Source organism: Equus asinus, chromosome 3 (genome assembly GCF_041296235.1).
Source record: "Equus asinus isolate D_3611 breed Donkey chromosome 3, EquAss-T2T_v2, whole genome shotgun sequence".
NCBI classification, from domain to species: Eukaryota; Metazoa; Chordata; class Mammalia; order Perissodactyla; family Equidae; genus Equus; species Equus asinus.
This window is the reverse complement of record NC_091792.1, coordinates 132,962,007-132,977,884: the sequence shown is the minus strand read 5'-3', so window position 1 is coordinate 132,977,884 and position 15,878 is coordinate 132,962,007. Positions and strand designations below refer to the sequence as shown.

At 36.1% G+C, this 15,878-nt stretch overlaps 1 protein-coding gene across 10 annotated transcripts in view; it reads right to left on the bottom strand.

Moving 5' to 3' along the window:
- The window catches only part of ARAP2 (ArfGAP with RhoGAP domain, ankyrin repeat and PH domain 2), a 173,438-nt gene that overhangs the window by 61,073 nt on the left and 96,487 nt on the right, over positions 1–15,878 (bottom strand). For all 10 annotated transcript variants that reach the window (XM_070506079.1, XM_070506080.1, XM_070506072.1 and 7 more), the window contains 3 exons: positions 8,399–8,562; positions 3,717–3,929; positions 57–162 (listed from right to left, as the gene is read on the bottom strand). In XM_070506079.1, the coding sequence (XP_070362180.1) occupies positions 57–162; positions 3,717–3,929; positions 8,399–8,562 (483 nt within the window). The remainder of the gene's footprint in view (positions 1–56; positions 163–3,716; positions 3,930–8,398; positions 8,563–15,878) is intronic.

Here is a 15,878-nt window from a genome sequence, read left to right as displayed (position 1 = left end):
ATGACTTATTGAGTGCCATGTTTGAAATGTCTAGAGAAGTTCATGAATCCACCCACCTGTAAAGGTGTTCAATTATAGCTGCCAATGTTGCTCGGTTGACCCCTGGGAGAGAACGTATAAATGCTCCATACTTTTTAATTCTTTCCTTATCATTTTGGGTATCTAGAGGGGGAAAAAAAAACAAAGAACAAAAGAAAACTTTAGATCTAAACTAACAGTCTGTATTACAAATTTGCGTTTTAACAGTATTTTAAAACAATATTCACAATTGTATTTCACTAAGTAAAATAATCAAAGTTTCAATAGAAAAACATTTAAACTTCTATAATTCTGGAAAAGTATTTACACAAACATGCTATGGTTATATGCTCTAGTTCTTATACTTTGTAATTCAAAATGAAGCACTTTCAAAACCCAAGGTTCTATTTTATCCTCTACTTTATGGACTACTGAATTCCACCTAATAGGAATATATTCAACTAATAACTCAAATTGGAGTGCAAATTGAGATAAGCCAAAAGTATTCCAACTCTGGCTAAGGAAAGATATCACTATTTGTATTTGAAAATGGCATTTCTGATCTTTTTTCCTTGTGAAATTATAAAAACCTTCCCCAAACTATGAGCTATCCCAGAGATATGAACTGCGCATTATCCACAAGAACCACATAAAGTGCCTCTTATCAATCTTGGTACCTTCACCTCTTTGGAAAAGGTAAGTGGACAATGGAAGAAGTCATGTGCAGGCCTGTAACTATGATACACACTTAGAGGAGAACAGACGCTCTGCCTTCAGCATGGACAGAACTTGGTTAGTCATGGAGAGGAGGATGAGAAGGAATTACCCTCCACTCTCCTAACCTCAAGAAGTCAAGAGAAACCAGACACAGGAACCCTCCAAGTTCTAGCAGTGGTGGTTTGGTCTAACCCTCTAGCTCACAAAGGAAATAAAAAGTCTTTCTTCAAATAAATAACTGGTGCTGACACTGTAACTCAAAAGGACTGCACTTATATATCCCCGCCTTGATTCCCAACTACCTTTGGAAACAAGACTTTTTCATTTTCTGCTTAGCTTTACCTATTTTATTCACAGAAAGCCAGCAGCACATTAACGATTCTTTTAAAGTACACAGTCACTTGTAGAGGGCTTTAGGATCCCTGGGGAGGTAAGAAACTCTGTGGCACATTTTTGAAGTACACTCCTATTCAAAAGTGAAACGGACAGTTCCTATGTACTGACTTAGCCTGCACATGAGATCTATAAAAGTAAAAATGGTCTTGCTGACTTAACTCCACTAGGAAATGACTCTCTAAAAGCAAGAGGGGAAAACACTCAAATTACATGCAAAGAATATACCAGAAGTGAATTAAGAATTATCCAAACATTTACCCCTGTGTCATCTAGTTTCTAACTGCAGAGGTAACCATATTTATTCAATAAAATGTAATCAATACTACTACACTTATAAAAAGAAGTCATGCTAGTACAGCACATTTTCACAAATCTTATCAGAATAAAATAGATGATATTTTCAAAATAAAGCTCAAACAATTTGAAAGCAAAATGTAAGATAGATTTCAGGTCATGTAGAAAATACAATGAACCAGTCAACTAGCCACAGACTTCAGACAACTTAATAGTGTCCTTAGAAAATAGATCATATATCATATAAACAGGTGGTGTGCCACTGTAAGACATTCTTTGCCTCAGGGGCACAGGACCCAAGGGAGCTCTCCTATGAGATCACTCAGAGAGTTATGGTTTATTCTTGTCAGACCCAACATGCAGCATTTCTGACAGGTAAGAGTGAGCTACGTTGAATCTAAAAGCAAAGGATTTAAGGCTATTGGACCCAGTATTGAAAGGCTTCTCAAGTAAATTGTCAATGAATTTACATCCAAGTGAAGGGTGAACACATTCCTCTCTGATACATGCTACCATCTGCCAACTCCTGGTAGACTGACATTAAGGCCATCTTGGTCATTGAATTTGACAACTTCAGCAAAAGCATATTTGTCATAGATTTTTGATAACTAATTTTACAATAAAGACTAATTGTAAGTCTCTATAAAATAGAGGTGCCATGCCACAACTACAAGGACCCAGAACGAAGAATATACAACTATGTACCAGGGGGCTTTGGGAAGAAAAAGGAAAAAAAAAGAAAATCTTTAAAAAAAAAAAACAAAGGTGCCATAAATAACTTCATAGTTATAAATTACAATAAAATCTTCTTAAAACAAAAATGAGGGTGGCAAAATAATTGGCTTTAAAGAGATATATTAGTTAATTACATATTTTATATCTCAAAAACTATACAATCAACTCTTCTTGTGATTATAGTTAAACCTATTGATCTGAGAAATATCAAGTGACAAAAGACTTCTGAATTAGGTAAATTGTGAAAAGCTTTATTTTAATAACAATACCACTGTCTTCTTAGTGACTCTAAGGGTCATTCTTGGGATAATTTTTCAAGCTGTGGATGTTTTATGACATCATTTCAAAATTAATCTCTTCAAACATCATATTTATGTTTTAGAGTAAACAAATATTTTCAATGAAAAACCTGTTTCTCAACAGAGGAATATCATATAGTCAAATTCAATGGTCATTTTCCAAAAAAAATCTTGAAATGGATTAAATGTACAAAAGAGAAATTATATTAGTAAATTATGATATCCAATAATAAATTTTAAAAATTGAAAAAAATGAGGATTGTAAATCATCATTTTGGAAGCATTACAGATATATGGGAAATGTTTGTGGTTTATTAACAAAATAAAGATTATATATATAAATTACAAGTGTGGGGACAAAGGCTACAAAATAATATATAAAAATGAGGGGCCGGCCTCATGACACAGACCTATACCACTTGCTGGAAGCCATGCTGTGGCGGCGACCCACATAAAAAATAGAGGAAGACTGGCACAGATGTTAGCTCAGGGTGAATCTTCCTCAAGCAAAAAGAGGAGGATTGGCAACAGATGTTAGCTGAGGGCCAATCTTCCTCAGCAAAAATAAAAAAAAAGAAAGAAAGAAAACAGCTCTATTAGAAAGATGGGATTAAAGGCAATGCTTATACTTGAAAGTCTTTATTATCGTAATGTTCTATAAAAGGAGTTATTTTGAATTAATAGATGTAAACATAGGTTTTATTGAAATCTATTTGACCCAATAAGTAATTTAATAAACTGCTTTTCCAGAGTCATTTCTTAAATAGGTTCTCTTACAGTGTGGCAAAGCTTTTTTTCTTCATTAGACAGAATCCAGGGAAAATGAACAAAGAAAGAGTAAAAAAAAATATTGTTATGTGCTCTAAAGAGGTAGAACACCTGATAAAGGAAAGCCAAAAGAGCCATACGGGGAAATCATGCAGAACTAACCTTGTATTAATCCTTTCATTTTAATCTTAATGAGAAATTAATAGCACACGTGGACTTGACTATAACACTTTCAAAGTTAAACAAAGCAAGCACTAGAAATCTACTGAAAACTAAGCAGTACTATAAGACACTATTTAGCAATTATTACTATAAATTTCTTCTGAGGTAGATATAAACAACTATTAACATTTGCATAATTTCTGTTCTGAGCCATTATGTACACTGTTCCTTTCAATTAAATGTTCAGATAAGCAAAGAAGATTTTTAAAAATCTAATTATCAAATTAGAAGGCAAGCATTTATTACGTTCTATATTCTAAGTATTACCTAGAGCAGAGATCCAGTATGGATAGAGCTCCTTAGTGAGGAGCGCATCGTCAATGTCACAGAGAAAACTTTTCAACACACCCGTTACATCTTCAAGCTGATGTTTTCCAGCCCTCAATTTAAAGCTTCTTGCATCCTTTTTGAAATTCTCCAGGAGTTCACTTACGCGCAAACGATCACCGTTCTTCTGATAGATATATTTGCACCCTAAACCTTTGTGTAAAAAAAGGAAAGGTTATAGGAAAAAAGTCTAAAATCAAAATCCACTTTGATAAAAATAAAACAAATTTTTGTGTTGGGATGATGAGCACAAAGAAATCGTTATCCAAGACTCCATATCAACAAGCATAAAGAGACAAGGCTTTTCCCCCCTAATTTTAGTATTTAAAATGTAAACCTGATGAACACATTATTCCAGGCTCAGCTTTTAGCAAGCCTCTGGTCAGCCCTTCCCCAGGTCTTCACAGGGTCACTTTAAAATGTTCTTTTACCTCAACTGCCCTGTCTTCACTTAGTCTCTCAGTTTCACTGACAAAAGTGAGGGTCTCTGGTATAAGTTTCCTCAACCCTCTGTCCTCATATTTGTATATTAATTTCTGTCTGGTCCCACATTCACTTTCTTGCAGATGAAGAGTCGGGCCATCTCCTGTTCAAAGTTCTTGATTCATCGAGTGCCCCATATAAAATAAGAGGCGTAGTAATGGTGAGGAGGAGGGGGAGCAGCGATGATGATGAATGATGATGATGACACAAATAGAAAATTAAAGAAATCCTCCCTTGTCCCCTCCCAGGTCTCTCTTCTCTCTTTCTTACAAAACCAAGCTGAGTTTCCTATGTCAATTCTTTCTACCATCTCACGTCCCTGTTAATCCTTTAACCACAGAATCTTGCTCTGTGCTCAATTCCCACTCTGAGACCATCTTCATTAAGAATAGCAATGACACCCTGTTTTCTAGATGTTTTCAGTTTTTATCTAATGAGAAGCCCCTGCAGTGTCTGACACTCCAGATGAGTCACTGTTAAAATTCTTTTAATCTCATGGCTTTCTGGACATTATGATCTCTTATCTTTTTTCCCCCTTCCTCCTCTATGGCTACTCCCCCAGTCTCCTATTTATTTGCTCATCTACTATTTACTGGTGATTCCAAGAATCCATCCTCAGTTCTCTTCTCTTCGCCTACCCCCTACAAAATTCTCTGGGTGAACCCATCCAGCCTCATCATTTCAAATACTACACATATTTTTTCACCCGGGTTTTAATTTCTAAGATTTCAAACACATACACGTACACTCTAATATATACTATATAAATATACATGTAACACACATACACCATACTTATACATATGGACAAATCAAAACAATATGAGGAATTAATTCTGCCACCCTATTCACTACCTCACCTCCCAATCTCAATACGTTCTTTATATTGTTCCTTTACTTCAATACAGTCATACGTTCCGACGCGTTCTGAGAAATGTGTCCTTAGCCGATTTTGTCATTGTACGAACATCATAGAGCGTACTTACACAAACCTAGACGGTATAGCCTATCACCCACCATGGCTCTAGAGTACCAATCTTATGGGACCACTGTCATATATGTGGTCTGCTGTTGAGTGAAACATCGATACGCAGCACATGACTGTATGTAGCATTGCCTTCTCCCCAGGCCTTTACAAGGCAGAACCTTTCTTTCTCACTTACCACATTAAAAAAAAGACTACGTCACATAATTTTCCATCATGACCTTGCTCTCAAAACTGCCCCCTTCTTTCCCTCCCACGGACTCTTATTTTGCGCACGCAACCCCTCACCACGGTTCACTACTCCCTGCCCCTATTCTGGTGCAGCCCTCCAGTCTGCCTCGACAAGGACAACAGCGTGATCTGAGGATACAGGTCTGTTGGTGTTACCAACATGATACAAAATCTTGATACCACCCTCCCACTGCCCAGAGGGCAAGTTTAAGAATTTTATTATGATATATAAGACCCTACAAGAATCAGCCTAACCGTCCCGCCTCCTTTATCTCCCTGCTCTTCTCACACTAAGTAAGATCTGGCCACATTTAACTACACAAAGTTCCTTGAACAGACAACTTCCCTCAGCTCCACACCTGGGCACACACTGTTTCCTCCTCCTGGAATCCCTATTCTCTTCTCCTAACTAGCTCCTATTTTTCCTCAACTCATGGCAGGTACCATGTCTAACCCAGGAAGCCCTCCATGACCACTCCTACTCTGAATGAAATCGTACCCCCACACCATGGGCACCTGTACCAACCCCTGAACCTCTCTGCCACAGAATTCTGTACACTTGAGATATCACTGCCCACTTGTTTGTCTTTGATACATACATCTGTAAGCTAGAAGGCAAGGATCATGTCTTATTCTCTGTATACATTCAGCAGCCACCAAGTGCCTAGATGAACTCAGCAGGTATTCAATAAATGACTACTTAATGCAAGAATAAGCAAATTCTACAAAAAACAATTGTCACTAAGTTTCTGAGATATTACATTCCTAGTTGAGTGAATTTCCAACAGCTGGTACTCTTAAGTTTAGTTAACTGAATGTGCACATAATTTTGTTTACATAAAATAATTCTCCCAAGAACTACTGTAACTCTTTAAAAAAATTAAATCTCTAAAAATTATACTGTAAACTCAGTCAAGTTCAAATTTTCACACCATGAGCACAAAAAATCGTCCTTTAGATTTAAACCCAAAGGTCAGGGAGTTAAAAATAATTGTGACCTTTGTAAAGGCTCTGAGCTGACTGCCTGCAACCTGTAATCACTGGTCCTTTTCTAAGTTCATATCAGATCTTCCCTTTTATCCATGCTGGTAACACTGGGGTTTTCCCCACGTTCTGCTCATAAATAAATAAATAAATAGATAGATAAAGGAGCCTTTCATTGGCTTTATGCTTTAATATGTAAGTTAATGTACCTTGTACTAGAGTTACAAAGCAGTTAGAATGTATGAAATTTAGTTGAAAACATTCTAATGCTTAACGATTTTAAATTCAAATAAACATCACAAAGAAACTTCTGATTTCCCTAGAGAAACACTAAATTGGATACACTGGAGTTCGACAAAGTTATTTGACTCATTTATCAGCTTAAGTAAGAACCTATGCCCTTATGAAATTAACATGATGTGAAAATTCACAGTGAGGTTACGCTCTTGCTAAAACATAATATGTGTGCTGTTAATTTATACCCTCGAAATGCAAGTGCACTAGTACTGAATGAGCAATAAATGAAGATGATAACCTTCCTCCTCCCCATTTCAAATGAACAGTTGATAAAAGACATATAAACATAGTGTCATAGGAAGGAACTTCATAGAGTAAGGCTCACATAATGTGATTACCTACTATTTACAGTAGATATACAATTCAAACGCAATGAATCTGAATATTATGATAACTGTTCTTGGATTACATATGAAATAAGAAAGATACTTAAAATGGCCCTTCTCCCAGAAGAAAACAGATTAATATGTATTATAAATTTAATTTCCAAAAATTACTTTCTGCACAGACTTTGTGATTTCAGACATTTTGTGACATGTCAGTGTATGATCAGCTCTCATACTGGAACACACGATTGATGGTGTTGTTTTTAACTTTTCACTCCCACTGCTGTATTTCCCATACCAGGATCATTGGCTGGCACACAACAGACACTCAATAGATAAGTAATAAACTATTAACACAATGTTCTACAACAGCTCTCTCACTGATTACACCTTCTTTTCAAATTAAAAACACCCAAAGAGACGCTTTCAGTATTAGGAAAAAAAAAAAAAAAAGTTAGTACACCTTCCAAAATGCTAAAAAAATCATTTTACTGTTTCCCACATTTGTAATCTAAATCTATGGCATTTATATACAGATTAAAAGGTAGAAAATATTCTTATACTAAAAATATAGTTAAGAAATTTCTACCTTTTTGAATGTTAAGGAAATATGTAACAGAAAGAAGGAATTTGAAGAATTTACAGTAATTTGAAAAGAACCATGAAGAATAAAGGCATACTTTATTTACTTTTCAGGCTTATTTAAAATACTACCATAGCATATTAAATTACAATGAACTGGACCATGTAGATATCAATCAAGTTTTTTTTTTACTTGCAAACTATTCATAAAAATATTTATTACAATTAACCACCATGATTCTTCACATAAACATGTATGACACCAAAGCATGTTGAAGAAAATAAATATGCACACACACTTTGTCAGCATGCCAACCAAAAGCAAATTCTTTCACATATTGGCCCAGAGTTTACCACTTCTAAAAACATGCTCAGGCAGCACACTGTCTTCCCCTAGATTTTATCTAGGCTTGTAACTTTCAAAAAAAAATATATATATAGTCTTTACTCTATTTTTAATATACATTTTACAATACAGATTCTTTCAATATGTTACTGAAAATTTTTATGCACATAAAGGAAGAAGGAAATGGTAAAAGTACATTATTTAATTTAAATGAATTTTATTGGGAGAAGGAATGGCACTTAGCTGAACAATGACTATGCTCATATTTTTCACTGATCTATTTACAAATATAAAAGGCTCTAATTCAGTCAAACAGAGGTTCCACTTAAGAACTGCAAGAATGATACTATGAGTTCTTGGGGTTGAATAAAAACTCGGTGATACTTACCATACTGTGTAACAAATGCTATACAGCTGTTCACGATAATGGGAACGTCATTTTTGCTGAGCTGCTGATCTTGTAATGCATTACCATCTGTACCTGCTGCTTTTTCAATTGCAGTATGCCAGACTGTGAAATCCAACTTGGTATGCCCATGGATGTATAATGTTCTGTAAAGTGTAAAAAGCATTTCAAATTATAATTTCACTTTTTAAAATAAAATTCTTACTTCTCGACAGATTATCCTTAAATCCATATAAACACGATCTTGTCTCACCCATCAGAAGAAAAACCCTCTGTGTATCACTAGCTTCCACTCAATCCCTCTTTTGCCTGTCCAGTCACACCTCCCCAGAGAGTACAGGAAGCTCTCTGAACCTGTGCTCTCACCTCCTTTCATTCCCCACCCCTTTTTGTCCTGTTTCTTAACAACTAGACTGAAACTCTTCTGGCAAGCATCCCCAGCAACTTCTAATGGATATTTCTGGCTATATTTTTCAAGATTTTAAAACTGTTGATGATTTCATTTCTTAAAAATAGTCAAAAAAATACCATCCAATTTGGCTTTTGCAGAACAATTCTTTCTGGCTTTTCCTCTATTTTTCTCTCAAGCTCACTTCCTCTTTCTGGAAAGGAAGTTGTTACCTCAGTGCACTCAGGCATTCCAAGGACCCCCCAGGGACATGGCATTCAGGCCAGTGGTTTCATCGCCATATGGAAGTTAGTAACTCCCAAATCCCTATCTCCAGGCTAAAACTTTGTTTTACAAATCAGATTCCCATGTGATCCAAAAACCACAGCACAAAGCAGCTAAGACCCTGGGAAATGCAATCACTTCCCGAACTCAAACTTCAGCTCTGCTCTCACTTCCTTTGTCACCTTGGACAAGTTAACAGTCTTTTCGGGGCCTCAGTTTCATCATCGGCAAAATGAAGATAACAATAGTACCTACTTCAGCACTCAATGTCATATTAATAACTAAGTAATAACCCATAATACTAATTAATATTTATTTTTGGACACTTTCACCTTAATGTGCCACAAGCATCTCAAATCTTTCTCCCTCCTTCTACCAAACTGGTACTACAATTCTCCACTTATTCCATCAGAAATTTAGGATTAATTACAGATTGGTCCCTTCCCACTCCTGGTCTGTCACTGCCACATGAATTCAGTCATAAAATCCTGTAGATTCCAGTTCCCTGACATATTTGCTCTGCTTCCTCTTCATTCCAGCATGGCCTTATTTCAGGTCTTTATACTATTCCTAGAGGTCACTAAAACCCCTCCAAACAGAATTCCTTTCCCAATTATCCACCTCTCTAATCTCTACTCCTGGGGTTGCCAGAATGATCTTTCTAAAATGCAAAGTCAATGACCTCACTTCCTGATCATCGTCCTTCTACAGCTCTGGAGTTTTCTAGATTGAAAGATGTTCATGATCTGCTCTATATTTTATCTTCCAATTTTGTCCTTCCTGTACACTGAAGACATACTAGAAAAACAATTTCACATTTTCTTGGCTTTATAATAAATATTTCTTGCTCTTTGGTTGGCTGCTTTAACTCCTCCCCAAAGTGTACTCCAGGTGACCCTTCCTGACATTCTGTCCCTGGTGTCCCTCCTATGCTTAGTGTGTAATAGGTGTCCCTTCTCAATCCTGAATGGTCACTGTGCCCTCCATGATACCATCTGTTCTGTCCGTGTGACTGTTTTAGCTTCCAGACTCCAAACTTCACACAGGCACGCACAGAAAGCACTTCAGTGTCTCTAGTTATTAGCACACTGCCTGGTATTTTAGTGGGTACATAATAGTTTTAAAGTCCTATCACTAGACATAAAATTTGACTTGAAACACAAGTTAAAGTAATCACTGATGTGTTTAAGTATATGTACACCAAAGTAAAACTATTTAATCTTGATTTCGAACTAGGACAGGGCTTCCTTGGATTCAAACTAAAGAGAAATATAGAGCTGCATGAACTCTGGGCTGCTGTTTTGGTTTCTTTTTGGGGGGATAGGGAGAGTGGGTAATCTTACATTCCGGGTAATTCACTCACCCTAATTTAAAAAGAAAATAAAAGTCCTCCTTTCTTTCCTTTGGTTTCTTTTCTTGAAATGCTCCTCTGTGAAGACAAAGCTGCCTCCCTACACCCACTTCTAACATCTTCTGAACTTGCTATAACTACTCCTTCTTTACTGACATCCGTGCCTGTAGTCCTCATCTCTTCCTTTCTGACATCTTTATCCATTGTTTTTATTTTCCACAACACCACAACAGCCCTGACCCCCAGGTTTTCTAATTTTCTTTTTGAAGAATTCTGACACTTGTTCTAACGCTCCTGACATACTTTAGCCTTTTCCGTTTATCTGACATCATCTTTAGCTCAAAAGCATTCTATTGCTGGATACATTTGTCTAAATGAAACTGTACGGCTCAGGCAATTTCCCTGAAAAATGTCAAGCCCCTAAATTTTGTAGACTTAACCAAAATCATGTCTTGCTAAATTCAGGACCTAAGGTAAATAAAAAATCTAAATTTTCTCTCTTACTTCTTTTTTTTTTTTTTAAGCTGACAACTAAGCTCAAATTGATATAAAATATTTGAAACTGTTTGCTTATAAACAAATAACTACAATGGGTCAGTATTTCAGCAGGCAGTGAAAGAAATCCAAAACATACTGGCCCTCCTACAATACCAGTATAATTCTGCCATTAACTGTGAGCATTTCAAATTTCAAATTTTCTTTCAAGTCAAAAGAAATCCCGTGATGACAAGTTTACCTGTCTCCTTGTGAACTAGTGAGGGGTAGAGAAAGTAAAGACAAGTTAACTTCTGAGTCAACTTGTTAAAAAAATCCTAAAATATATCACCTGGTGCAGTAGATGTTTGACATTCAACTGCATCGGTTCAACAACGTTCCTCTCTGATGCTTATCTAATCTCTGTGCACACTGAACAAAGCATCAAAACATATTTTCAACACAAATGCTTGCCGGCTTTATGATTTCAAGTGTTATCAAACAATGCTTTTACATTTCTGGATAAGACTTCCAAAGAAACATCCATTTACATCTTGAAAATCTGAAAAGTTATTTTGAAGAACTCTAACCATAGAAAGAATTATTCTAATTGTCCATTCCCAAGTATAATTTTAAAGGGTACTTCACAGCCATGTAAAGAAACATCCCTATATCCTATAATGAATCAAGACAGTTCAATAAGACCTAGAAACCAAATCCCAGGACTAATAAAAACACTCTTTTCAAAATTGTAGTATAATAATCACAAAGTGTAGACTATCATATTTGAGCCTAGTCTACTGACAAGAGCCAGAAGTGTCTTCACAAATAACAGGATCAATAAATTTGACTGTAGAAAAAATAAATTCACTTATATAATTGTAGAACATTTTAAACAGAACTAAAAAGCAAACAACACGCTCCACAAATATGACTGAAAAAGATAATATCCTAAGCATTTATTAAAAAATAAAAACACTGAACCTTGTAGTATATATCAGTATTTGTTTGGCAAAAAAATACTTTATTTTGCTTTCATTTCTGAAAGATATTTTTGCTGAAGACAACATTTTAGGTTAACAGGTGCTGGTTCGGTAGTTTTGTTTGGAGTTGTTTTGGTTTTTTGCCAGCACTTTGAAAAAAGTTTTCATCACACCATCTTCTGGTTTGCACTGTTCCTGACAAGACATTCTCATCCTTGACCAGTATATTTAATGTGTCTTTTTCCTCTGGTAATTTCAATTTTTTTTCCCCACATTAGTTTTCAGGAATTTGATTATGATATGTGTTGATGTCGTTATCATGCTTGAGATATGCTGATTTTAGTACATGTGTGGGCTTATAGTTTCCATCAAATTCAGAAAATGTTTGGCCACATTTATTCAAAGATTTTTTTTACTCCATCTTTCTCTTCTCTGATTTTTGGATTCTAATTATACCTACATGAGACTGCCTGATACCATACCACAGATCACTAAGGCTCTGCTGATTTTATTTAGTCTTTTCTCTTTGTCTTAAGTTTTCATAATTTCTACTGTCACTGATCACTTTTATGTAGAGTCTACTTTTCTGGTAAGCCAATCCAGTGAAATTTTCTTTTCAGATGGTGTATTTTTTTTTTTTTTTTTGAGGAAGACTAGCCCTGAGCTAACATCTGCTGCCAATCCTCCTCTTTTTGCTGAGGAAGACTGGCCCTCAGCTAACATCCATGCTCATCTTCCTCTAATTTATATGTGGGACACCTGCCACAGCATGGCTTGACAAGCGGTGCATAGGTCCGCATCTGGGATCCAAACTGGGGAACCCTGGGCTGCTGAAGCAGACGTGCGAACTTAACCGCTGCGCCACCGGGCCAGCCCCTAGATAGTGCATTCTTTAAGCTTTAGAAGTTCCATTTGGTTCTTTTTTTAGTTATTCCATTTTTTCTCACTATGTTTATGTTTTGAATATCTTTGAATATCTTTCTAATTTATAATATTTAAAAATCACTGTTTAGACTATTTGCTAATTACATTATCTTTCTCATTTCTGGGTCTGTTCCTATCAACTGATTTGCAGCTTTTATACATCACTAGTAATTTTAACCATATGCTAGATTCTGTGAGCATGGAGTGTCAGGATTGTGTTGTCTTCTTTTAGAGAGTGTTCATGTTTATTTTGGCATCATTTGCCTGTTTTATGCCAGGCAACTAAATTATTGGTGGAGCAGCTAGGCCTTTGAAGTTCTGTTTTTTAAGCTAAGTAAGGTAAAAATACAGCAGGCTTTACTCTACGGCTGGTTTAGCCTTAATACTATGGATTTACCTTTCTGGGGTCTTTACTGTGTGTTTAATGGTCTGTCTAACCCGGCTGGATGGAATTTGAACATACTCCAATGCTGTCTAAGCTCTGGGCATTGTTCTACTCAGCAGCCTGGGACTTGTTTCTGCCTGGCCCCTTGAAGTTTCTACCTGCAAGATGCAAATTAGTACTGAGCCAAAGATGGAAAGAAACTCTTCGGAAGATTTCTGAAACTCTTTCTCTACATATTTCCCTCTGCTCTGATACTCTATCCCGCAAATTTTAGCTACTACAGATTCCCTGAACTATCTGTAACTCTTCAGTGTAGTGAAACCACCCATTCTGCTTGGGTCTCCCCATTCCCTGTGACATGGACTGAAAAATGCCTACAAACAGAAAGCCACGGTGATCTTAAACCTTACTTCATTTGTTTCCCTTCTTTCCACGATCAGAAGCCTGGAATGACTAATATCCCAAACTCTGAAAATAGTTTGTGTTATATATTTTGTCCAGTTTTCTAGCTGTTTGAAGTGGGAGGACATGTACCAGGCCAGTTATTTCTTATTGCCAGAAATGGGAGTCTGGCACATCTTATTCAGTCACTGCATCCATAAATTACCCTCATTTTAGTTTATAGAGATACAGTATTTTTTCCTACACCTTCAGATAAGAATCTGCTTCAGAGAGATGGAATTTTAGCCGGAACAAAGCAAACAATTATTAAGAAAATGTGCAGATGCAGAGGGTGTGTCACAAGAATAATACAGTAGAAAATATTATCTTAAACAGCTTGTTTCTCTGAAGCTAACAGTTCTGTAAAAAGTGTCAAGGCCCCTGATTCCCCAACAAAGGCAAAGGCTCCAGTTTTTCAATCTCATCTCCATACACTATCAGGCAATCACCTATAAGGAGGTGGGAAACAGCTCTGTTTTGAGTTTGCTCAAAACCTCTAATGGTGTTCCACAGGCTGCAGAATGAACCCAATCCTCACTTTAAACAATAATTTTTTTTAAAGTTTTAAAATACCTTTTTTAAAAACATATATCTTCTGTGCCCTTATAAAGGACCTGCAATCCTTTCTAGAATAAAGCAAGTCATTAATTAAATTCAACTGATAATACTAATATGGTATCAATCCATATTCTTTTCAGGCCCATTGGCTCAAGCTTCCTCCTCAAGAACTCCTAGGTCAGCCTCAACCAAAGCTGTTCCCTAGCCCATCCTATTTCTCTGAGCCTACTGCTTCCACCTAAGGAATAGCTCAGTCTCTCAGCCCCCTCATTTTTTCCTACTGAAATCCCACCTAGGATTCCAGGTCCAGTTAAATATACTTCTCTTATAAAAAATGATTATACTGATCCCATTTATCCAGAAGGGATCTTCTCATTCGTTTGCATTTTTTCACATCATACTGCATTTATCTGTTCATAAGCTTACAATCTAGTATACAGAAGGCCCTTTGAGCTGATAGAAATAAATTTTTGAAGCAAACAATATAGACTTTAAAATCCACCTTTTGTTAAATATCATGCATTCCCTTTATCATAATTTTCTTTAACAAAAAATCACTTCATAATGTTAAGTTTGAATAGTCCCTTCCTTTTTGCAAAATGTATGGGGCTGGTGAGAGAAGAGAATCTCCCATTTCCCTTGGCAACACTCAGATGAAACCGTCTCTACAAATTAAATCAGCAGAAAGTTACAAAAGCAGTCAAGTTGATATTGTGGGCAATCGGCTACTGTTTAATTTGCAATTACATGCACAATTTAAAAACCACTTTAAGATAATTCACCCTCCAGAGAATTGCTAACATATCAGCTGCTATAAAACACAATTCAAGGAGGGAAAAAACAGCACGTGTAGTGAGTGGATGTGAAATAAGAATCTTAAATTTAGGGTGTTAATCTCCCAAATTGAGAAAAGTAGCCTGTTCCATAATTGTGGAGCATACTGATAAAGTGTTTATTCCCCAGGGTTAGCTTCTTAATGTCTGGAATTTGCAATTAAAACTGAATGCCGTCCGGCTTGGGAGCCATCAAGTGTATTATGCTTTACTATAGGTCAACCAAGGAATCTTAAAAAAACTAAAACAAAAAACAACAAAAAAACACACCAGTCTTTTCTGGTTCTGATAACCCAGCTGAGTTATTCATACTGTATTTATTATAACTAACAACCTTTTAATAAAACCTTAATAATAGATGTCTTTGACAAATGGGCATGCAGCTTTAGAATTCGGAGACAGCAAACACAGCAGCTTATTTATCAAAAAGAGATATGCAGAGAGTGTGGGCTAAAGTGCAGAAACAGTTTTCAGATTTTAAGAAAAGGATGTTGTAATCTATTGAACATTCCAGTCACAGTGGAGACATAACCTACTGTATAGGAAAATGCCTTCTGACCTCGTTGTGGTCCAGAACATTCACTGACTAACAAAAGATATTCAAAAACATGATTTTTTTCAAAGAAATCCTGACTAAGGCCTAAAAAAAAGCACAGAATCTAAGTCCCAATAACAATATCAAATATGCCAGAAAGCCTTAAGTGTAATCAAGAAAGCTTTATTTTCCCAAATAATAATTTTTAAAGTATACAAAGAATACACATTAAAGTGACACCATCTGGAACACCTTCTGCCCAGAGCTTTTTAGAGCAAAACTGCTCTGTGTGTGGAAAGTATTAC